At 42.4% G+C, this 25,983-nt stretch overlaps 1 protein-coding gene across 3 annotated transcripts in view; it reads right to left on the reverse strand.

Moving 5' to 3' along the window:
* The window catches only part of LOC137645929 (vesicle transport protein SEC20-like), an 89,315-nt gene that overhangs the window by 31,205 nt on the left and 32,127 nt on the right, over positions 1 to 25,983 (reverse strand). For all 3 annotated transcript variants that reach the window (XM_068378987.1, XM_068378985.1, XM_068378986.1), the window contains exons 3-5: positions 16,613 to 16,726; positions 9,373 to 9,498; positions 5,945 to 6,134 (exon numbers count right to left, since the gene is read on the reverse strand). In XM_068378987.1, the coding sequence (XP_068235088.1) occupies positions 5,945 to 6,134; positions 9,373 to 9,498; positions 16,613 to 16,726 (430 nt within the window). The remainder of the gene's footprint in view (positions 1 to 5,944; positions 6,135 to 9,372; positions 9,499 to 16,612; positions 16,727 to 25,983) is intronic.

A 25,983-nucleotide genomic window follows, 5' to 3' on the forward strand; every position in this document is an offset into this window, starting at 1 on the left:
CTGACTTGCACCAGTCTCGGAAGACTTCCCACTTCGATTGGTAGACTCTAATGGAAGAAGCTCTCCTTGCTCTAGCAATCGCACTGGCTGCTTCCTTCGAAAAGCCTCTAGCTCTCGAGAGTCTTTCGATAGTCTGAAGGCAGTCAGACGAAGAGCGTGGAGGCTTTGGAGTACCTTCTTTACGTGTGGCTGACGTAGAAGGTCTACCCTTAGAGGAAGACTACTGGGAACGTCTTCTAACCATCGAAGTATCTCGGTGAACCATTCTCTCGCGGGCCAGAGGGAAGCAACTAACGTCAACCTTGTCCCTTCGTGAGAGGCGAACTTCTGCAGTACCTTGTTGACAATCTTGAACGGTGGGAATGCGTAGAGATCCAGATGTGACCAATCTAGGAGGAAAGCATCTATATGTATTGCTGCTGGGTCCGAGACTGGAGAGCAATAGATTGGAAGCCTCTTGGTCAGCGAGGTTGCAAAGAGATCTATGGATGGTTTTACCCCAAGTGGCCCAAAGTCTCTTGCACACATCCTTGTGGAGGGTCCATTCGGTTGGAATTACTTGCCCTTTCCGACTGAGACAATCTGCTATGACGTTCAAGTCGCCTTGGATGAACCTCGTTACTAGGGAGATGTCTTGACCTTTTGACCAGATGAGCAGGTCCCTTGTGATCTCGTACAACGTCAGTGAGTGGGTACCTCCTTGTTTGGAGATGTACGCCAAGGCCGTGGTGATGTCCGAGTTAACTTCCACCACTTTGCCTCGAAGGAGAGACTTGAAGCTTTTCAAGGCCAGATGTACTGCCAACAGCTCCTTGCAGTTGATATGCATGCTCCTCTGACTCGAGTTCCACAGTCCTGAGCATTCCCGACCGTCTAGTGTCGCGCCCCAGCCCACGTCCGATGCGTTCGAGAAGAGAACGTGGTTGGGAGTCTGAACAGCCAGGGGAAGACCCTCTCTTAGGTTGATATTGTCCTTCCACCAAGTCAGACAAGACTTTATCTTTTCGGAAACCGGGATCGAGACCGCTTCTAGCGTCTTGTCCTTTTTCCAGTGAAAAGCTAGATGGTATTGAAGAGGACGGAGGTGTAGTCTTCCTAGTGACACAAATTGTTCCACGGATGACAGCGTCCCTACCAGACTCATCCACAGCCTGACTGAGCAGCGTTCCTTCTTCAGCATCTTCTGGCTGGATAGCAGGGCTTGATCTATTCTGGGGGCTGATCGTCTTGTTGTTCAGCAACGTCCTCATCAGAGGGTTCCTCATCCGAAAACTGATGAGGAAACGGCAACAGAGTGGGCAACGTCTGGCTCGCTGAGTCCGGTCGCACTGGTGCATGCGTGACGGAGCCGGACGCAATATCATGGAACTGCTGCACAGTCTGTGAACTGTCAACAACCATGGGTGCGCGAGGAAGCACAGCGTCAACCCGAGACTGTCTAGACCGTCTGGGTTGTGCAGTCAACACCCTACCGGGTTGCTGAGGTTGACGCACTGCGTCAAAACAAGTCACCTCTGCTGGTTGTTGAACGTCCTGAACGTCAACAACCACCTCCGAGCGTCGCTTAACGTCAACGTGTGGCTGGCAACCCACACTGGGTCGCATCGGTGGAGGAACCACCTCAACTGGCAGACGCGAGTAGGTTACCTCAGCGTCAATAGTGCGCACAACCGACCGGTTGGAAGGTTGTTGGCCAGAAGGTTCGGTAGCAACCTTCTCCGCATTAAAGTCCTCTATCAAGGACGCAAGCTTGGACTGCATGTCTTGCAGCAAAGCCCATTTAGGGTCTACGGGAGCAGGTGTAGCAACAGACGGGGTTAGCGACTGAGGCGGTACCGTTTACCATCCCTGAAAGCCTTGTTATGCATGACATAATTGTACAGCTAAACTTCAAAGGCTCGAAAACAGCTGTGAAGTTGACCTGTAAACAACTTGGAGCGTCTCCTGGCCAGGCGCCAGGGAGAGTCTACGAGAATTGAGAAGTCTATCTGGGCAGAGGCATGAACTCCCAAGCCGAGAACTTCTCTCGTGTCATATCAGACTCTCGCTCTATAAACCAGTTTAAAAGAAGGGAAAGCAAAGGCTGTATCCCCCAAACTCCTCCTGGTGAAAAACCAGTCGCCTAGCCAACGTAAAGCTCTCTAGGAGAGCGAGAGAGCACTAGCTTAAAAACAACGGCTTCGAAGTAGCTAGGCCTAGTGTAAGCTCTGACGTTTAGGCGAACGAGGAGCAGCAGTTACAAAAGGATCCGGACAAAGATCCTTAAAAAAATCATCATGATTTAATTAAAGTCCATAGGAGGCTAAGCAGCTTTAGGCTCCTCTCCATCTGACAGAGTCCTCAAGGGAATATCAGTAGGAGGGGGAACAGCAACTTCCTCATCTACAGGAACCTTGTCCGATAAAAGCTGAGTCTCAAGCAAGGGAGAGACCTACCGTGGTGGCAATGCTTTACAAGCAGAGTCCACACTCACTGGTGCATTAGTAGCGGACCAGAACGCAAAGTCATGTAACTGCTTGACAGTCTGCGAACTGTCAACAACTGAACTGTCAACCACAACAGGTGCGTGAGTACGCACAGCGTCCACTCGAGACTGCTTTGACTGCCTAGACTGAGCAGTCAAAACAACTCTAGAATGCGGAGGTTGACGCACAGCGTCAAAACAAGTCAACTCCGATTGTTAGTGAACGTCTTGAACGTCAACAGGAGCCTCAGCAAGTGGCCTAACGTCCAAATGCGGCTGAAAAACCACACGAGACCGCATCGAGTGTGGTTCTTAACAACCTGACTGACGTGACTAAGCTACGCCAACGTCAACAGTAAGCACAAAGGAACGTTAGGTTGGCTGAAAGCCAGGATATCGATGAGATAAACGGCTAGACTCAACGGACTAATCGGCTGAATAGTCTTCCATAAGGGAGGCAAGCATATACTGCATGTCTTGCCATACAACCCATTAAGGATCAACGGAAATGGTTGTGGTAAGAGACGAGGGTAACGTCTGTGACCGCAACACTTTGCCTACAAAAAAAAGACTCTCGGAGTCTGTGTTACGCTTTTGTTAGGCGGCGAGTAGTTATCCGATGACTGCATAGGGTCAGAGCTGTCCTAATGGTTGTAACCAGGACGCTGGACCTGTCCTGAAAGGACTGACTTTTGCTTAAGGGCTTCGAAACCTTGTGACAGGTTTCTTATGCGAAAAGCCTTCGGATGACGAGGAGAAACAACGTCTCTCTCGTCTTATGGTAGGGGAGATCTTGGTAAGATACACCCGATACCATAGAGGGAAAACGTCTGTTCGTTGGTCAAGGCCTCTCGAACCCATAAGTCGTTTGACATTACTTCTCCCCTGGGCTTGGGAGCATGTAAGAGGTCCCGGACTAGGTGAACGACAGGCACGAACAGACAAACCCTCGGACGCAACACTGTAACACTTTGCGCATATCACTTTATCACTTCGATTTTCTGTTTTGCACTTATTTCACTGAAATTTTTACTGATTTCTACCTGAAACACGCAATTCTACCCTTCTTTAAAAGGTAGTAATTGCGAAATCAGTCGTATAATGCAAGCTCATTAATACCAGCAAAAAACAGAAAACATATTTAAAGATAGAAAAAAAATCAGTGGCTGGGAAACAGACTAAACACTAGTTCATATAACTACGTTTTCAATCTCTCACCGCACATAGCCTGGGGACGAGAATAAAAAACTAAAACGTTTTATCCTTCCTCCCCGTACAGCGACTAGGGACGAGAGTAACACGAGAACAACGTTACCCGCTTGAACGGAACGTTTTCTCTCCTCTCTCTCCCTCCGTCTCTATCTCTCTCTCTCTTTCTCTCTTGATTTCGCACCTAAGAGAAGAGCCCAATTATATTTCGTCAAAAAAAACATGTTATTTGACTAAAGGAAAAAACTGAAAGGTTTTTCAAATAAAAAGTTCCTTTAAAATAGAATTTAAAACATTTAAGCTAAGAAAGAATGAGCAAAACGTCAGAATCGATTTACTCTTACTGCAAAGTGAAACCGTGATACACTCTCTCTCTATCGTAACGATAGAGCGCATGTTGAACGTCCTGAACGTCAACAACTGCGTAGCATAAATAAACTAACCGTTAGTTCATCTTTGAAAACAGTACGAAGACTATCAAAGAAATTCTTTCATAAAATATTACAATTAAAAAGTTTTAAATCCTTAGCTCTTTAAAAGCTAATTACGATATAAAGGGCTCAACGTTGATTAACTTCGGTTTCCAAGTTAGGACCGCCTACTCTCAGGAAAGGTCTATATAAACAAAACATTAAAATTATTTTTATATGTTTATAAAAAATGGAAAGTTAATCGAAGAGGCCTAATAAAGGTGGAGAGATATAAAATATATAGAGGAAAATCTATAACGTGATATAATTACTAAAAGCCTAAACACACTTCCGCTAAGGGAAGGGTCGGCCATTTAAAAGTGAAAGAAAGTCCATACTCTCTTTGTCACCATAATTAAATCTATCCAAAACGAGTTCAAGATTTAAGATGAAGATAAAACACCTGCATAGCGAAAGCTCAAAACTAGAATAGTGTACTTCACCAATTAGTTGTGAAAACAAATCCAGTTTAGCAACAGCGAATAAGCACGTCTTGTCGGGAGCACGACAGAGAGAAAATTGAGTTCTTTGTTTACATTGAGTACTGGGTATCTGGACGACAGATGGCGCTGTTGGGCACACCCGCAACCTGTGTAGCGATCGCTGGCGAATTTTACCTTAGAGTTTTCTGTCGAGCAACAGAGTTGCAGCTATTATAATCACCGGCTAAGTTAAATATTGAAAAATACTATATGAGAAGTTATGAACCATTAAAAACAATCTTATGAACAGTATCAACATCAAAATAGATCTTTTATAGATCAAACTAAAAAAAGACGTATGTCAGCCTGTTCAACATAAAAACATTTGCTGCAAGTTTAAACTTTTGAACTTCCATCGATTCAACTATCCGATTAGGAAGATCATTCCACAACTTGGTCACAGCTGGAATAAAACTTCTAGAATATTGTGTAGTATTGAGCCTAATGATGGAGAAGGCATGACTATTAGAATTAATTGCATACAGAACCTAGTATTAAGCACAGGCTTGTACTGTCCAGGAAGATCAAAATGTAAAGGATGGTCCGAATTATGAAAAATCTTATGTAACATGCATAACTAACCAATTGAACGACGGTGCTAGAGCTTAATATCTAAATCAGGAATAAGAAATATTAGCCCGTAAGTTCCTGTCCAACAAATTAAGATGAGAATCAGCAGCTGAAGACCAGACAGGAGAATAATACTCGAAACAAGGTAGAATGAAAGAATTAAAACACTTCTTCAGAATGGATTGATCACCGAAAATCTTAAAAGACTTTCTCAATAAGCTAATTTTTCATGCAATTGAAGAAAACACAAGACCTAATGTGCTTCTCAAAAGTAAACTTGCTGTTGAGAATCACACCTAAAATTTTAAGTCATACAGAGTTACAGAAACCTTATCAATGATGAGATCTGGATATTGAGTAACTGTCCTTGGCCTACTTATAATCATACTTTGAGTTTTTTAGGCAGAAGGGAATCATCTTTGGAGTGTGAGTGATTTATAAAGGCCAGGTATATAGGCTTACATAAATAATGGAACTATTATAAAGCAAACCTATTTAAGAAAAAAAAATGTAAAATTTATTTTTTTTCCAATCCTAATCAGGTAATGCACTCAGAAATAAAAAAGAACCAGTGACTTGCTCGGTAAAATGAAAAAGCATGTATGGTAATTTCATAAGTGTTTTAAATACACTTATGAAAATTAAAAAAAAAATATAGAAATATAAAGCTTAAACATCCTTTTAACTTAAAAAACAACTACTTTACCAAAATATATACTAAAGACAACACAAGCAAAATAAAAACATACCTAATCTGTCCAGAGTTTTAGTGCTTTTCTCAGTGTTGTCTCTTATTAACCGAGTAACGGCCAAAAGATCATCTGATAGCTGTGAGGATTTCTTCAACATTGATTGCCTGTTCATTCGTTCTCTATGTCGAATTCCAGTTTCTTCTTCTCCTGTTGACTGACTATCAGTGAGTAGTTCATCTTTACTTTTCTGGAATGAAAAGAATTATTATTAATTAAACTATACATGTTAAAAAAAAGGGAAAGTAATTGAAAGAATAACAATTTACAATGTAAAATCTCATTCCCTGATTTGACTGTGACAGAATTTGGAAGGGTGTGAGAGAAGGAAGTTTTGAGTTAATGTGGTAAGAGTAAGATTATGAGATATACGAGAAGGGAAGGTGGTGCGAGGTTGAATGTCATGTTGAATGGAGAGTTACTTGAGGAGGTGGATCAGTTTAAATACAGTACTTGAGGTCTGTTATTGCAGCAAATGGTGGAGTGGAAGCAGATGTACGTCTGAGAGTGAATGAAGGATGCAAAGTGTTGGGGGCAGTTAAGGGAGTAGTAAAAAAATAGAGGGTTGGGCATGAATGTAAAGAGAGTTCTGTATGAGAAAGTGATTGTACCAACCGTGATGTATGGATCGGAGGTGTGGGGAATGAAAGTGATGGAGAGACAGAAATTGAATGAGTTTGAGATGAAATGTCTAAGGAGTATGGCTGGTGTATCTCGAGTGGATAGGGTTACGAGCAAAGTAGTGAGGGTGAGAACGGGTGTAAGAAATGAGTTAGCAGCTAAGAGTGGATATGAATGTGTTGAGGTGGTTTGGCTATGTTGAGAGAATGGAAAATAGCTGTCTTCTAAAAAAAGGTGATGAATGCAAGAGTTGATGGGAGAAGTACAAGAGGAAGGCCAAGGTTTGGGTGGATGGATGGAGTAAAGGAAGCTCTGGGTGATAGGAGGATAGATGTGAGAGAGGCAAGAGAGCGTGCCAGAAATAGGAATGAATGGCGAGCGATTGTGACGCAGTTCCGGTAGGCCCTGCTGCTTCCTCCGGTGCCTTGGATGACCGCGGAGGTAGCAGCAGTAGGGGATTCAGTGTTATGAAGCTTCATCTATGGTGGATAACGGGGGAGGGTGGGCTGTGGCACCCCTAGCAGTACCAGCCGAACTCGGTTGAGTCCCTTGTCAGGATGGGAGGAACGTAGAGAGGAGAGGTCCCCTTTTTTTATTCATTTATTTGATGTCGGCTACCCCCCAAAATTATGGGAAGTGCCTTGGTATATGTATGTATATACTGTTGAACTACAGTAATGCGCTGACTTATGTCATTAATTAATTCCAGGAGACCAAGCATAACTTGATTTTCAGTGTAGGTCAGATTTTCAACATAGAATATGACATATATTCCCTATACAGTCGGGCCTCCTTATTCGCGGGGGTTAGGTAACAGAGACAGGAGCAAAAATTGAGAATATGCAAATGCTTGCCACCCTGTAGTACATCAACTCATAACCTACCAACTCACTGACTATTACCTACCTGCGGTTGATTAACCCAATATCATGATACAGTATTTTAGTTCATACTACTTTTCGGAGTAATTGTACAATATTAATACGACTTCAGTACTACAAGGTAATCATGTGCCCACATTAGGGCATACAACAAATTTCAATTATGAAAGTTATTTGTATTTTCCCAAATAAACCACTGAGTCTAGACCTTGAGTCATGCCTAACCAAAAAACTCGCAAAACCTTTACAAGTAAACACAAAGTTTTCTTAGGTATAAATCTTCCATGGAAGAGAGTGAGGGATCAGGCAACGTCCTATCTTCCATTAATCCTATTTCCTGCAATGTAGAGAGACTTGAGATCTAGAAGGAATTCGTTTATTCCTAAGATTTATTGAAGAGACTCCCTGCTGGAACCTTTTCAATCACACAGAGAGAGGGAGTGCGAGGTAAACCCAAATTCTATTGGAGGAGACAATCGTCGGCAAAAAAAACTACTGTACTCTGGGTGATCTTCATCCATATTGGGATTAAATGTGAAAATCACCTCCATGAGTAACTGTAAGCTGATAGTCACAACTCCTGAGGTCTACTGGTTAGTCCTGCCAGTTATAATTGTGTGAGCGCATGTGTTGGTGCATGTGTTTAGCTCCCACAAGCACTAGTTTCTTGTCAAAGGTAACTCACATTTGCACTTTAATAATAATACTAGTAACATTTAGGTGAAGTAAACCACCTATTCTAGACTTCTAACAGCCTAAGCACATGCTAGAGATTTAGTAAGGGTAGTAAGGGTAGTCCCTCCATGCACGCATTCAGGTGTGCATGCATGGCCATACCAGTGCATCTGAAGGGAACGCAAATACTCTGAAGAGCTAGCTTACTTCGGCAATAGCGAGCACCCAGAAGCAAACAAGTGCTCAGGTAGGAGTCCTGCGTTCACCTTGAGCACATGCATCTAAGCGATTGCATTTAGTGATACGTCCGGATGAGGCGTGCCTGTTGTTGAGGTGTGTCTGCACTGAGGTGCAAGTACATGAGACGTCTGGTGGGTATATGGTAGAAGCTCATCTCTGTCCATCCCGCTGATGAAGAGGGGTCAGGCAAACACTGACTCGCAACCTTGCTGAGGGTTAAGAGTACTTCCTTGTCAAGGATCCTCAAGGCAACTTGATCGCATACAAAGTCTGACGATTGGCAAGGAAAGCAATCGGCTTCCAATAAGTGGGGCTGAGAACATTGAATCAACGGCAATCACTAGGATAACTGTTGCTTCTGTGCGTAAAGAAAGAAGGAAATAGAATTCCTTCGGAAAGGAGCCTGATCCTTTGACTTCAGTGGAGTCTAATGTAATTCAATGACAGTAAAAGTGAAAATCTTGTGTTCACCTTTGGCCATCCTATAGAGTTGTGGGAGGTATGATACTTTTAATCATGTCTCCAACTAAAGGACAATATCCTAATGCACAATAGCATCACGTAGGGAACAAAGTGCAAGAGTACCAATGAAAATGCAGTAAAAAGCTTGAAAATCTGCCATAGTCTCCAGCCAGTTGAAGAACGTCTATCTCAACTGACAGTTATTATCAAACTAACTACAGTATTTAGTGAGCAGGTAACTAGCAGCCAACTGCCTACAGCTTGTTATAAAATTTTGACTGCCATATTGCAGCTTCGTTGTAGTTATTCTCCTATGTAAAGAGTGAGGGTTTGTATTTGTGCTGGAACAATTGTGTGTTTGCATTACAGTAGTTGGAATTGGGATATGTCACCTTTAAAGGAGTTTTGGGAAGATTTAAAGTCCCCAAAACATACACGATAAGGAGACCCTCTGTAAAATACAGTACAATTCTTTACAGGATGCTAATATATGAGATTGTAAATTTCAAAAGTATTCCCTTATCATATAAAACTTTTCATAATTCTAACCTGGTTTATGGCCAGCTGTGATGCTAAAACTGCATTTCGGAAGGCTTTGTGGTTGTCCTGGAGCATTTTGTCACTTTTGCTTACTTCATCATTCAATAAACATCGATCAGAGTCGTTATCTTGCTCCTATGAGGGTAGAAAAATTACAATCCATTAAATAATGTGACAACTATTCTAACTTGGTAAATGAACGTTCTATAATTCCCTCCTTTAAGGAAAAGATGTCATCCTCAGAATTTCAACATCGTACAAAGTAATGCTCATATGTAATAACAAGAAGTACAATTATTACATTCCTAGTTACTATAGTTGGAATGAAGGGATATGTGAATAAAGAATTACTTACCATCTTAAACAAAATTTTTGTTCTTTCAAATGTTGAAACCTCTCAGGAGAGGTATGCCACTAAATCCTTATCAATAAGGTCTTAGTAAACAGAATACTGTACTCAAGTTCTTAAGGTTTTTCATCAGCTTTCCTCTTTGCCTAGAGGTACAATATGACTGGCTAGAAATTTATGGCCAAATCTTAACCAAAACGTTCAAGAAATTTCAAATAATTGTACTAAATGTGTCTAGAAACTTCATGATTCAGAAAATTTCATATCATACCATTTGCCATTCAAATTCCTGACAACAAGCATTAAAAATTTCACAATAATGGCTGTAACTTTAAAATATTTATATTGCTTCATATTCTAGTTTCTTGTAAGATAAAATCTTTAGCTGTGCCTTTTCCTTCCTAAATCTATGACAATCCTAAGGTATTTAAGTTTAAGGCAATATTATAAAATATTATCTAACTCTCCCTCAAGGAACTAAAGCACTGCAAATGTGAGGGTTCTTAAAAATACACAAATAATAGATAATCCATCTTCTGATTGATATTAACAAAATTAGCAGGCTAGCCAAGTCTTCGGTAACAGTAATAGATACATCACAAATAATGAAGTTCCCCTTTCCACCTATTCAAAAATCGATCCAGGTCCCTCTGCCCCTCTCAACCCACCCACCAGCTAATAGCAGAACTGAGTATCATTTGGTCATATGTTGTTGAATTAATACAGTAATATCATTTCTCTAAATTCCACATTTGTCTATGTCCAAATTATGTTATTTTCCTTAGTAAAATAAATTTTTGAATATACTTACCCGATGATCATATAGCTGTCAGCTCTGCTGCCCGACAGAAAAAACCTACGGGCGGAATACGCCAGCGATCGCTACACAGGTGGGGGTGTACATCAACAGCGCCATCTGTCAAGTAGGTACTCAAGTACTCGATGTCAACAAGAACCAATTTTCTCCTCTGTCCACTGGGTCTCTATTGGGGAGGAAGGGTGGGTCCTTTAATTTATGATCATCGGGTAAGTATATTCAAAAATTTATTTTACTAAGGAAAATAACATTTTTCAATATTAAACTTACCCGATGATCATATAGCTGATTCACACCCAGGGGGGTGGGTAGAGACCAGCATTACATGTTGACATTATGAGCTAAGTATTCCGTATTTCATTTTAGCAGTTATTCAAAATAACAAGCATAAAATGAATAAGTACCTGGTAAGGAAGACGACTTGAACAATTACTCTGCCTTTTTAAGTACGTCTTCCTTACTGAGCCTCGCGATCCTCATAGGATGCTGAGCGACTCCTAGGAGCTGAAGTATGAAGGGTTGCAACCCATACTAAAGGTCCTCATCAAAACCTCTAATCTAGGCGCTTCTCAAGTAATGATTTTGACCACCCGCCAAATCAAGTAGGATGCGAAAGGCTTCTTAGCCTTCCGGACAACCCAAAAATATTTCAAGAGAAACATTAAAAAGGTTCTGGAATTAGGGAATTGTAGTGGTGGAGCCCCCACCACTACTGCACTCGTTGCTACGAATGGTCCCAGAGTGTAGCAGTTCTCGTAAAGAGACTGGACATTCTTAAGATAAAAGACGCGAACACTGATTTGCTATTCCAATAGGTTGCGTCGAAAATACTTTGCAGAGATCTATTTCGTTTAAAGGCCACGGAAGTTGCGACAGCTCTAACTTCGTGCGTCCTTACCTTCAGCCAAGCTTGGTCTTCCTCATTCAGAAGGGAATGAGCTTCTCGTATTAACAGTCTGATAAAATAGGATAAAGAATTCTCTGACATAGGCAAAGATGGATTCTTAACTGAACACCATAAAGCTTCAGACGGGCCTCGTAAAGGTTTTTAAAATAGAACTTAAGAGCTCTTACAGGACATAATACTCTTTCTAGTTCATTTCCAACCATACGATAAGTTTGGAATATCGAACGATATTGGTCAAGGCCGAGAAGGCAGCTCGTGTTTGGCTAGAAAACCAAGTTGTAGAACATGTAGCCGTTTCGGATGAGAATCCGATGTTCTTGCTGAAGGCATGAATCTCACTGACTCTTTTAGCTGTGGTTAAGCATATCAGGAAAAGAGTCTTAAAGGTGAGATCTTTCAGGGAGGCTGATTGAAGCGGTTCGAACCTGTCTGACATAAGGAATCTTAGAACCACGTCTAAATTCCAACCAGGTGTAACCAAACGACGCTCCTTCGTGGTCTCAAAAGACCTCCTTGTCCTGTAGATCTTTATTGTTGGAAAGATCTAAGCCTCTGTGACGGAAGACTGATGCCAACATGCTACTGTAACCCTTGATAGTGGGAGCTGAAAGAGATCGTTCTTTCCTCAGATAAAAGAGGAAGTCAGCTATTTGAGTTACAGAGGTACTGGTCGAGGATACGGATACTGACTTGCACCAGTTTCGGAAGATTTCCCACTTCGATTGGTAGACTCTAAGGGTGGATGTTCTCCTTGCTCTAGCAATCGCTCTGGTTGCCTCCTTCGAAAAACCTCTAGTTCTCGAGTCTTTCGATAGTCTGAAGGCAGTCAGACGAAGAGCGTGGAGGCCTTGGAGTACCTTCTTTACGCGTGGCAGACGTAGCAGGTCCACCCTTAGGGGAAGTGTTCTGGGAACGTCTACTAGCCATCGAAGTACCTCGGTGAGTTATTCTCTCGCGGGCCAGAGGGAAGCAACTAGCGTCAACTTTGTCCCTTCGTGAGAGGAGAACTTCTGCAGTACCTTGTTGACAATCTAGAACGGAGGGAATGCATATAGATCTAGATGTGACCAATCTAGTAGAAAGGCATCTATATGAACTACTGCTGGGTCCGGGATAGGTGAGCAAAGTATTGGGAGCCTCTTGGTCATCGAGGTTGCGAAGAGATCTATGGTTGGCTGGCCCCAGGTGGCCCAAAGTCTCTTGCATACATCCTTGTGGAGGGTCCAATATGTTGGAATTATTTGTCCCTTCCTACTGAGACAATCTGCTATGACATTCAAGTTGCCTTGGATGAACCTCGTTACTAGTGAAAAGTCTAGACCTGTTGAACAGGAGAGGAGGTCTCTTGCGAACTCGTACCATGTCAGAGAGTAGGTCCCTCCTTGCTTGGAGATGTACGTCAAAGCATGGTGTTGTCCGTGTTCACCTCCACCACTTGCCTTGAAGGAGAGACCTGAAGCTTTTCCAGGTCAGACGTACTGCCAGTAGCTTCTTGCAGTTGAAATACATTGTCCTTTGACTCGAGTTCCATAATCCCGAGCATTCCCTACCGCCTAATGTCGCACCCCAGCCTACGTCCGATGCGTCCGAGAAGAGAACGTGGTTGGGAGTCTGAACAGTCAGGGGAAGACCCTTTCAAAGGTTGATAAAGTCCTTTCACCAAGTCAGACCAGACTTTATCTTTCCGGAAACCGGGATCGAGACCGCTTCTAGCGTCTTGTCCTTTTCCAGTGAAAAGCTAGATGATACAGAAGAGGACAGAGGTGTAGTCTTCCAAGTGACACAAATTGAACCACGGATGACAGTGTCCTAACCAGACTCATCCACAGCCTGACAGGGCAGTGTTCCTTCTTCAGCATCTTCTGGATGGATAACAGGGCTGGGGGTTGATCGTCTTGTTCAGCAATGTCCTCATCAGAGGGTTCCTCATCCGAAACTGATGAGGAAACAGCAACGGAGTGGGCAACGTCTGACTCGCTGAATCCGGTCGCACTGGTGGATGCGTGACGGAGCCGGACACAAGATCATGGTACTGCTGCACAGTCTGTGAACTGTCAACCATGGGGACGCGAGGAAGTACAGCGTCAACCCGAAACTGTCTAGACTGTCTGGGTTGTGCAGTCAACCCCCTACCGGGTTGCTGAGGTTGCCGCACTGCGTCACAACAAGTCACCTCTGCTGGTTGTTGAACGTCTTCCTAGTGACACACTGAACGTCCACAACCACCTCCGAGAGTCGCTTAACGTCAACGTGCGACTGGCAACCCACACTGGGTCGCACCGGTGGAGGAACCACCTCAACTGGCGGACGTGAGTAGGATACCTCAGCGTCAACAGGGCGTACAACCAACCGGTAGGAAGGTTGTTGGCTAGGAGGTTCTTCTCCGTAAAAAATCCTCTATAAAGGACACAAGCTTGGACTGCATGTCTTGCAACAAAGCCCATTAGGGTCTATGGGAGCAGGTGTGGCAACAGACGGGGTTAGCGACCGAAGCGGAACCATTTACCATCCCTGGAAGCCTTGTTATGCTTTAGTTAAAGTCCATAGGAGGCTAAGCAGCTTAAGGCTCCTCTCCAAATGACAGAGTCCTCAAAGGAATATCAGAAGGAGGGAGAACAGCACTTTCTCCTCTACAGGAACCATGTCCGAGAAAAGCTAGGTTATCTCAGTGAGGGTCTCACTGGTGCATAAGCAGCAGACCAGAAGGCAACGTTATGTAACTGCTTGACAGTCTGTGAACTGTCAAAAACTGAACTGTCAACCACAACAGGTGCGTGAGGACATACAGCACTGGTGCATTAGTAGCAGACCAGAAGGCAACGTCATGTAAGTGCTTGACAGTCTGTGAGCTGGCAACAACCAAAGCTGTGTGGGGAAGCCTCAACTCCTGACTGACTAGTCTGCTGCGGGCGAGTGGCGGTAACCACAGTGGGTAGCGGAGGCTGACACACCGTGTCAAAACACGGCAGCTTGTGGTAGCTCACGCACGGCAACGGAGTGCTCCGTGTGTCTGTGGGAGTCAGCATGCGTCTGGCAGGGTCGACTGCGCATGGGTGGAGGAGCTCTCACAACAAGAGTGTGGGAGCAGGCAGCCATGCTGGGCGAACAACCGTTGCAACGTGAAACCGTGATACATTCTCTCTCTATCGTAACGATAGAGCGCATGTTGAACGTTCTGAACGTCAACAACTGCGGAGACTAAAAAACTAAACGTTAGGTCATCTTTGAAAACAGTACGAGACTATCAAAGAAATTCTTTCATAAAACATTAAAATTAAAAAAGTATTAAATTCTTAAAAGGTTAAATACGATATAACGGGCTCAATGTTTATTAACTTCGGTTCCAAGTAAGGACCGCCTACTATTAGGAAAGGTCGCATATAAACAAACATAAAAATTAATTTTTATAAGTTTATAATAAATGGAAAGTTAATCGAAGAGGCCTATAAAGGCGGAGAGATATAAAATAAATAGATCTATAACTTGTTAAGCAAAATTACCAAAAACCTAAACACACTTCCGTCTAAGGGAAGGGTCGGCCATTTAAAAGTGAAAGAGAGTCCATACTCTCTTCGTCACCATAATTAAATCTATCCAAAACGAGTTCAAGTTTTGAAATGAAGATAAAACCCCTGCATAGCGAAAGCTCAAAACTGGAATAGTGTACGTACTTCACCAAATCGTTGTGAAAACAAATCCAGTTAGGGACGGCGTATTTAGTAGGTCTTGCCATTGGCACGACAGAGAGAAAATTGGTTCTTGTTGACATCGAGTACTTGAGTACCTACTTGACAGATGGCGCTGTTGATGTACACCCCCACCTGTGTAGCGATCGCTGGCGTATTCCGCCCGTAGGTTTTTTCTGTCGGGCAGCAGAGCTGACAGCTATATGATCATCGGGTAAGTTTAATATTGAAAAAGAATGTTTTACTTACAGTATTTCCATAATTGAATAATTTTCACAACTCTGATATAAGATTTTCTCAATTTTTTCATGTTTAGGCTCATGTAGAAACTACATTTAATTTCTCTTTCTATAATTTTCCCATCACTGTATGTGAATGAATGCCACATAGCATTTCCCTATAAACAGATAATTAGTTCATTCAGTACAGCTAGTGTCAGTTTAGAGCAGAGATTGAGCTTTTAATAAATTGTCTAGCCTTTCTTTTGCCAACATAGTATGGAAAAAAAAACTATACTTGGCTTAATATTTTGCAGTGTTTAATTTCTTTGCTATACTGTATTCGTATAGTAGCACCTGAATTTAACAGCCATTGAATGTCTTTCCTCCCAACAAGTAACAAAGTCAAGTAACCAATAAAGACCCAGTGGTATAATTCATAAGATACCACATAACCAATACTTATACACAAAATTAATATGATATAGAATACTACAAGTTTTAAAAAATATTTTCTTTTTCCTAGCTATAATCTGAGTCATTTAAATGTGTTACTCCTAATGTCCATTTTCTATGACCAGACAATAAAAAAGAAAAATTAAGTCCAATTGTAACTATAATAGGTTAGTTGGCAACTCCACAGCTTAGCAGCGTTACATGATGCTGTAATGCAAGCTCCACTCTATTCTGGTCAAGGACTTAGGGGGTGGTGGAGGCGGGACCTTTTCTTAAATGACTCAGGCAGTCGGCGGAGGGAGTGCAAAGTCTGAACATGTTTCAGCATCTCTCAGGGGACGCCTTTCCCATTCACGGGTTAGGTTTTCTCCTCAGTGGTCTCCTTCAGAGCTAACGAAATTGCACTCCCTTGTTTCAACAAATTTATATTTTTAATTAAAACCACCTTGAATAAGATTTAAAAGACCTAAAATAACATCACAAATAAACTACTGTTTCTTATATGGTTACTGATTGTTAAGAGGATAAATGTCTTGATAAATGGAAATAACACAGAGTTTAAGTCTGTTTACAAGTACAGTATGCTCATTTTACCAACATTCAAACAGGATTAGGAGAATGAACATTGGCACATAACAATATCAATCTGCACTAAAATAACCTTTTAAAATACATACAGCATTGCTTCTATGAAGCCCTGAATGTACCAAGATAAAAATGAGAAACCAAATTAAAAAATAATTCCCTACCAAGAATATTCTATTTGCAAGCTTAAATATAACATAACTGGAATAACGTACTAAATGTTATACTAACAACAGCAAGACGCCTCAATTCTTCAATCTGTTCTCTTAACTGAGTAATCCGTGCTCGTACTAAAGAACCAAGTTCATCCAACTCAATCTGGGAACCATCATGTTCTCGTATCTCCTGAAAGTAAAAGGAAATGATACAATAAAAAATTTTGATGAATAAGTCTTTCTTAAGCTAGTAACATAACCTTACAAATTTGTGTTCCATAGCAAACACATTATTTTTATATAGCCAACTGTGCATCAGTACACAATTCTCAGTTTCTCACTTCACATAATATAAAGAGTATGTTCAGTTCACATTTTTTTGTACATATAAGTCCTGATTCTAGAAGCCCACAAACAGAAACACGAATTGCAAAAGGTATCGAAGTCCATGGCATCAAACGGCTTACTGTTTTCCTTAGAAAATGTGCTTGGCTATACTTTTATTTTTCTATGCAATTAAGCATCCATAGCTGTTATACATACATACATACATACATACATACATACATACATACATACATACATACATACATACACACACACACACATATATATATATATATATATATATATATATATATATATATATATATATATATATATATATATATATATATATATATATATATATATATATATATATATATATATCTACATCTCTCTCTCTCTCTCTCTCTCTCTCTCTCTGTATATATATATATATATATATATATATATATATATATATATATATATATATATATATATATATACATAGTGCATGTACGAATGCACAAAGCTACTAAGCATGTCAAACATATTAGTGATATATTTCTCTTTCATTTCAGTAAATAAATAAAAGAACGTAACATATTTTATCCTTTTAATGTCAAGCTTATTTATTTACAATTAATTTTATATCACTAAGTGCATTTTTTAAATAAAAAAACACAATGAACAGTGACGCTAACTTAGAAGGAGGAAAGGCAAAAGCAGACTTTCCTAAGCTTCTTTTGGTTGCAAACCAGTCTCCCAGTAAGCACATAGCTCTCTTGGATGAGCGAGAGATAAGTAATTTCGTAAACGAAGGTGTTGCAGCAGTCAAACCTAATGTACACTCAGAAGGGGGCGAACGAGGGGCAGCAGAAAAAAACTGAGTTGGAAAAACTTCTTTAAAAATAACCATGATTTTTCTAAAATCAAGAGATTGTTGGCCAATCTTAGGTCCTTCTTCCTCTGAAAGGATACCTAAAGGAGCATTAGTAGCGAGAGGATCATCAATTTCCTCTTCAGAGAAAACTTTGTCCGACAAAATTAAATCCTTACTGCTGTGATCGTCGATCGACTACACGTCGTGACTGCGGTGACCGCCGTTCAACGTCACGTAGGGACTGCTGTGACTGTCGCTCAACGTCACGTCGTGACTGCGGAGACTGCCGTTCGACATCACGTAGAGACTGCGGTGGCTGAAGTTCAACGTCATAGCGAGACTCCTGTGACTGCAGTACGAGATCGCGGTTAGATTGAACAACCTGACGTTCAACTTCATGTCTAGATTTACACTCATAATCTCGTTTAGCCGTAAAGCTTACATTGAGGTTAACATCGGATTGACGCATCACTTCACGTTTAGAAGGTTGAAGACCTGACACTCGTTTAGTAGGACCGTGGCGCACTGCAAGTAAAGGTTCCTGACGAACAGGAGCAGGACCGTAAGCCTGCATAAGGGAGGACAATTTAGACTGCATGTCCTGCAAAACACTAAGCTTAGGATTTACCTCAAACGGAACAGACCTAGATTTCGGTAACGTCTGTTCAAAAACGTCATCACTAACAACGAAAGACGCAGTATTAAGGTTACATCTGGAACGGCCAGAAAGCACAACGGGATCGTGACTCTTAGAAGGTGCCTCCGGGGCCACAAAAGAAGACGTTAAATATGGTCACTTAATCGGAGAGCCTTCATCTGAAGAAAGAATACGTTCCGGGCTGCTCCAATGACTACAGCCAGGATGGATACTCTGTTCTGAAGTAACTAACTTTCTTTTCAACGGTCTCGAAACCTGACGCCAGGATTTTTTCTAAGCAAAAGAGTCCTCAGAAGAAGAGGAGAACTTAGTCTCGCCTCTCTTATGGTAAGGACGTGCTTGAGGAGCAACGTCTGTAACCTCTGAGGGAACGTCTGTTCGTTGTTTAACACCTATTGCTACCTTTGGTCTTGTGACATTCCTTCTCCCAGGGGCTGGGGAGCTTGAAAGCGGTCTCGGACTGGGTGAGCGACAGGCACGAACTGACGAACCCTCCGCACTAACACTGAACAAATTCCTACCACTTTTCACTTTATAACTTTCACTTTTTAAAATTTTGACATCAGACATAAGCTGATTTCTGTCTGAGGCCAGCGATTCGACCTTTTCACCCAAGGCATGAATTGCTTTCAACATATCCTTAAGAGAAGGTTCATTAGTGCAAGTAGGGAGTTCTGAAACTACCACTATAAGGGGAGGAAAAGGTTCAGGGGCATGGGAAGAGGACAATTCTAGGGAACGAGAAGAACTACGTCTACGCCTATCTCTCGAGTTTTCGAGTAAATTTCTCATATTCCAAAAACTCAAACTCCGACAAAACCACACACTCCTCACATCGATCCCCTAATTGGCAAGTTTTGCCTCTACAATTGACACAAATAGAGTGGGGATCGATGGAAGCCTTTGGAAGGCGCTTGTTAGTCTTTTGAACATTTTCGATAAACCGGGGAGGGGTCAGTAGAAGAAGGGTCAGCCATTATGGAAAATTCAAAAACGAGATCCAAAAACAAGCAAAGTTCATCAACAGAAAATCAAAAAAGGGATTCAAGATAATTCGAAGAAATTCCAGCACAATGATAGCCAAAAAAACCATTACAAGTACTTCACCAATTGCAGAAAACTTTTAGGTTAAGCGCGAGCAAGGAACCAATGTTGACATTCCAATCGGCAGAGAAGAGCTGGATGGTATCGGAATATATTTGGTATCCTGCCGACAGTTGGCGCTAGTGTACACCCTGCCAACCAGCATAGTGATCGCCCGCAAGTTTTGAATCTGCCGACCGTCGGAGACGTTAGCTTCATATATATCCACCGGCTAAGTTTAATATTTAAAAATTCAGCGAGTTTTACTAGTACGAAATAGCCTCCATCTATTATTCAATAAATTGTTAGGCCATCTTCTCTTGTTACTTTGCCTCTTTTCATGCCTTTTAGTGCTTTCTTTACTTCTCCTACTGTTAGATTTGGTACCAGCTCGGGTGTTTCATTATTTCTATTGGCAAAGTTATTTCTTATATCACTATTATAGAGAATTGTCTAGAAATCCTCGGCAATTTTATCACTCCATCTCATTTTGTTGATATTTCCATTTTCATCCTATAAAGCAAACATCTATTGGTGCCATGTTCTAAGTCGTCTTCTCAGCAATTTGATACTTCTTCCTTTCTTTAGCATTTCCTTAATATTAGTCTGATTATGTTTACGGATGTCTTGGGTTTTTGTTTGTTTATTGTTTTGGATAGTTTTGCTAATTCTATTTAATCTCTCTTGGATTTCACCCTCATTTCCAATCTTTTCTTTATATCAAGTTTTTGGTGTCTTCTTGAAGTTTTCCTTGATATTGTTTGAGAACTTTTCCACTTATCTCTTGTGGTGATTCCAATAAAAATTTTGTTAAATTACAGCACTGTTCACTTGTTCTTTATTAGCTTCTATTTTATCACGTAGCTGGGAGTAATTATTTTATATTGCTAAACTAAAATCATAAGATTTTACTCTTATTACAGGAGTGTTTATTTTTTCTTAAATTAATTTTTCTCTTTCTTTCCTTAGATCTATACAAAATTTGCTTCTCACCATACAGTACTGTGATAGCTCGACTTTAACCAGTTTAACATTAAATGTAAATTAGATCTCATGTTTTTTCATAGATATTTCCAGATCTTCAAAAAATGTTTCTATTTCTTCATCTGTATCGGGTGCTGTTGGTGCATACATTTGAATGATCTTCAGTTTATACTTCTTCTTGCATTCTACCGCTAATACTATAAAATTCTTCAATGTTGCCTGCAAGATTTTTATTATTACAAAAACCCACCATTTTCTTTGTTCCTTTCATGTCCTCTGAAGCAAAATATATGGCCCTCTTTCAACTCTATACAAGATTTCCGTTCTTCTAATTTTACTAAATTTTATCATATTCCAATTTACTTATTTCAGCTCTTCTAGCAACACAGCAAGATCTTTTTCCCTAGACCGGGTCTTGATATTGTACACTGTATGGATCAGTTTCTATTCTAAAGGTCCTAATATTTTTAGCAACACCTGCAATGGGACATAACCGGAGGATCATAGGTATTGAGGTGATCATAGGCATTGAGGTGATCCTACGCATAATGGTAATCTTGCGCGAGTAGGTAATTATGCATGCGTAAGCGATCATGCTCATGTAGGCGATTGTGCGCGTATAGGCGATCGTGGGCGTGTAGGCGATAATCGTATGCGTAGCGGGGATCATGTGCATGGAGATGTGCATTGGGGTGATTGTACACATGTAGGTGATCCTGATCGTATGCACGGAGGTTATCGTGAATGTGCCTGATGTGTCAGAGATCGTGGTTGTTTGGGTGATCATGCTCTTGCAGGAGATTGTGCTTGTAAAGTGTTATTGAATGGAGATTGTTCTCATGTACAAAGAGATCGTTCCCATGTATGAGATCACGCAGCTCCTGCAAGTAGAGGATCATCTCATGGCAAGGCAGGAGAATGAGGACCATGGGTAACCTTCTTCACACGTGTGTGTGTGGGGAAGGTACTCGTTGCTCATGAACAAAATCAGGAGAACTCTTCTAGGTAGTTCATGGTCATGGAGAAGTGTCTTGGGAATGTCCCTGGAAAGATGAAGAACAAATGCTAGTGGTAGATATTGGGAATGAGTGTGAGTAACTCAACTCCTCCCCAAGGAGAGGGTTTTGGTACAGCAGTAACAACTCTGTTCTTCACAGGAAACCATGCTGGGGAACCCAGTGTCTGAAAAGACTCCACCTGATCAGTGTTCGTGTGTTTCAGTGACCTCCTCTTCTTCACCAAAGGGACACCATCAATCCAACGTGATTTGTTCCTACACATAAAAATACCTTCAACCATTAACGGGAAACTCATTGTTAAGAGAAAGGTGTCCCATAACCAACCTGGCTGGTTTACATACCCAGAAAATGTCAATGCACTTTGGTCTTGGAAAAAAACAAAAATTATACATCTGTTAACCTCCTAACAGCCTGAACAAGATGATGTTGCTGGTATTAGGCTATGTCTCCTCCAGGAGACTGGTAGACGATCATATAAATACCTACATCTATACAGATATTGTGTCAATGCATGGTCATTATGAAAAATAAGGTGCATACACTTAATCCATCCTCTCCCTCAACTAGAAGGATGGAAGAAATACTTCAGTACAAAACTTGTCTATAAAGAAAAGTTACACAGTCATGAGGTTTACCTGTATCTAGAGACCAATCCAGCATGTAACAAAATGTTATTTTCATTAGTAAAATAAATTTTTGAATATACTTACCCGATAATCATGTAGCTGTCAACTCCGTTGCCCGACAGAATTCTACGGGAGGGATACGCCAGCTATCACTATACTAGAAGGGGGTGTACTCACCAGCGCCACCTGTGGCCAGGTACTGCAGTACTTCTTGTTGACACCACTTCAATTTTTCCTCGGTCCACTGGTTCTCTATGGGGAGGAAGGGTGGGTCAATTAAATCATGATTATCGGGTAAGTATATTCAAAAATTTATTTTACTAATGAAAATAACATTTTCCAATATTAAACTTACCCGATAATCATGTAGCTGATTCACACCCAGGGGGGTGGGTGAAAACCAGTGTACATGACTAAAGGATAGCTAAGTATCCCGTATTTCATATAATCAGTTATTTCAGAATAACAATGAAATAATAAGTACCTGGTAAGGAAGTCGACTTGAACCGTTATTCTGCCTTTATTAAGTTCGTCTTCCTTACTGAGCGCAGCGTTCCTCTTAGGAGGCTGAATCAACTCTAAGGTGCTAAAGTATTCAGGGCTGCAACCCATACTAAAGGACCTCTACACAACCTCTAACCCAGGCGCTTCTCAAGAATGAATTGACCACCCGCCAAATCAAAAGGATGCGGAAGGCTTCTTAGCCTACCGTAACAACCCAAAAAACAACAATAAAAGCATTCAAGAGAAAGGTTAAAAAAGGTTATGGGATTAAGGGAATGTAGTGGCTGAGCCCTCACCTACTACTGCACTCGCTGCTACGAATGGTCCCAGGGTGTAGCAGTTCTCGTAAAGAGACTGGACATCTTTAAGATAAAATGATGCAAACACTGACTTGCTCCTCCAATAAGTTGCATCCATAATGCTCTGCAGAGAACGGTTCTTATTAAAGGCCATCGAAGTGGCTACGGCTCTCACTTCGTGGGTCCTTACCTTCAGCAAAGCAAGGTCTTCATCCTTCATGTGAGAATGGGCTTCTCTAATCAGAAGCCTTATATAATACGAAACTCCGTTTTTGGACATGGGCATCGAAGGTTTCTTGATTGCACACCATAAGGCTTCTGACTGTCCTCGTATAGGTTTTGACCTATTAAGATAATATTTCAGAGCTCTGACAGGGCAAAGAACTCTTTCTAGCTCGTTACCTACCATGTTGGAAAGGCTAGGAATTTCAAACGATCTAGGCCAAGGACGTGAAGGAAGTTCATTCTTAGCTAGAAATCCGAGCTGTAAAGAACATGTTGCAGATTCGGATGTGAACCCAATGTTCTTGCTGAAGGCATGAACCTCACTGACTCTTTTAGCTGTTGCAAGGCAGACGAGGAAAAGAGTCTTGAGGGTAAGGTCCTTGAAGGAAGCTGACTGGAGAGGTTCGAACCTAGGCGACATAAGGAACCTTAAGACTACGTCTAGATTCCAGCCTGGAGTGGGTAAACTACGTTCTTTAGAAGTCTCAAAAGACTTAAGGATGTCTTGAAGGTCCTTGTTGGAAGAAAGGTCCAAACCTCTGTGGCGGAGAACTGAAGCCAACATACTTCTGTACCCTTTAATCGTAGGAGCCGAAAGGGATCTCTCATTCCTTAGATGTAATAGGAAGTCAGCTATTTGGGTTACAGAGGTATTGGTAGAGGAAACTGCATTGGCTCTACACCAGCTTCGGAAGACTTCCCACTTGGATTGGTAGACTCTACGAGTGGATACCCTCCTTGCTCTGGCAATCGCACTGGCTGCCTCCTTCGAAAAGCCTCTAGCTCTAGCGAATCTTTCGACAGTCTGAAGGCAGTCAGCCGAAGAGCGTGGAGGTTTGGGTGCACCTTGTCTACGTGAGGTTGACGTAGAAGGTCCACTCTTAGAGGGAGAGTCCTGGGGACGTCGACCAGCCATTGTAGTACCTCTGTGAACCATTCTCTTGCAGGCCAAAGGGGAGCAACCAGCGTCAGCCGTGTCCCTTCGTGCGAGATGAACTTCTGAATGACTCTGTTGATGATCTTGAACGGTGGGAATGCGTAAAGGTCGAGATGGGACCAATTCAGCAGAAAAGCATCCACATGAACTGCTGCTGGGTCTGGAACTGGGGAACAGTACAAAGGAAGCCTTTTGGTCATGGAGGTGGCAAACAGATCTATCGTAGGTTGACCCCACAAGGTCCAAAGTCTGTTGCACACGCTCTTGTGAAGGGTCCATTCCGTGGGGATGACTTGATCTTTTCTGCTTAGGCGATCTGCTGAGACGTTCATGTTGCCCTGAATGAACCTCGTTACTAGAGTGAGGTTTTAGACTTCTTGACCAAATGAGGAGGTCCCTTGCTATCTCGTACAGGTTCCTCGAATGGGTCCCTCCCTGCTTGGAGATGTAAGCCAAGGCTGTGGTGTTGTCGGAGTTCACCTCCACCACCTTGCCTAGCAGGAGGGACTTGAAGTTCAATAGGGCCATATGAACTGCCAGTAGCTCCTTGCAGTTGATGTGGAGCGTCTCCTGTTCCTTGTTCCACGTTCCCGAGCATTCCTGTCCGTTCAAGGTCGCGCCCCAGCCCGAGTCTGATGCATCCGAGAAGAGATGAAGATTGGGGGTATGAATCGCTAACGATAGGCCCTCCTTGAGAAGGAGGTTGGTCTTCCACCACAAGAGAGTGGTCTTCATCTCTTTGGTGACCGGGATAGAGACTGCTTCGAGCGTCAAATCCTTGTCCCAATGAGCTGCTAGATGGAATTGGAGAGGGCGGAGGTGGAGTCTCCCTAACTCGACGAACAGGGCTAACGAAGACAGGGTCCCTGTGAGACTCATCCACTGTCTCACCGAGCAACTGTTCCTCTTCAGCATGCTCAGGATGCAATCTAGGGCTTGGCTTATCCTTGGGGCCGATGGAAAAGCCCGAAAATCCTGACTCCGAATCTCCATTCCTAGGTAAACTATGGATTGGGAGGGAGTGAGCTGGGACTTTTCTAAGTTGACTAACAGACCCAGTTCCTTGATCAAGTCCAAAGTCCAGTTGAGACTCTCCAGACAGCGACGACTCGTGGAGGCTCTCAACAGCCAGTCGTCTAAATAAAGGGAGGCTCTGATGTCCGATAAGTGGAGGAATTTTGCAACATTCCTCATCAGATGCGTAAACACCATAGGAGCTGTGCTTAGGCCAAAACACAGGGCTTGGAATTGGTACACAACCTTTCCAAAAACGAATCTCAGGAAAGGTTGGGAGTCTGGATGAATAGGAACGTGAAAGTAAGCGTCTTTCAGATCCAACGAGACCATCCAGTCCTCCTGCCTGACCGCTGCTAGGACCGACTTCGTCGTCTCCATAGTGAACGTCTGCTTGGTGACATAAGCATTGAGCGCGCTGACGTCCAGCACCGGTCTCCAACCTCCTGTCTTCTTGGCCACCAGAAAGAGACGGTTGTAGAAGCCCGGGGATTGATGGTCCCGGACTATAACCACTGCCTTCTTCTGTAACAGGAGCGACACCTCCTGGTGCAACGCTAGCCTCTTGTCCTTTTCCTTGTAGTTGGGAGAGAGGTTGATGGGAGAAGTGGTCAGAGGGGGTTTGCGGCAGAATGGTATCCTGTAACCCTCCCTTAGCCACCTGACAGACTGGGCGTCTGCACCTCTCCTTTCCCAAGCTTGCCAGAAGATCTTGAGTCTGGCTCCTACTGCTGTCTGGAGAGGAGGAGAGTCAGTGTTTGCCTTTTGAAGTCTTGGGACCTTTCCTAGACTTGCTCCTGGAAGAGTCTGGACGGGAGCTTCCTCGGCTGGGGGCTCTGCCACGAAAGGGCGGAATAAACCTTGTAGCAGGAGTATCAGCCACTGGGGTGCGGTAAGTCCTGGGAACTG

The sequence above is a fragment of the Palaemon carinicauda genome, chromosome 8 (genome assembly GCF_036898095.1).
Source record: "Palaemon carinicauda isolate YSFRI2023 chromosome 8, ASM3689809v2, whole genome shotgun sequence".
NCBI classification, from domain to species: Eukaryota; Metazoa; Arthropoda; class Malacostraca; order Decapoda; family Palaemonidae; genus Palaemon; species Palaemon carinicauda.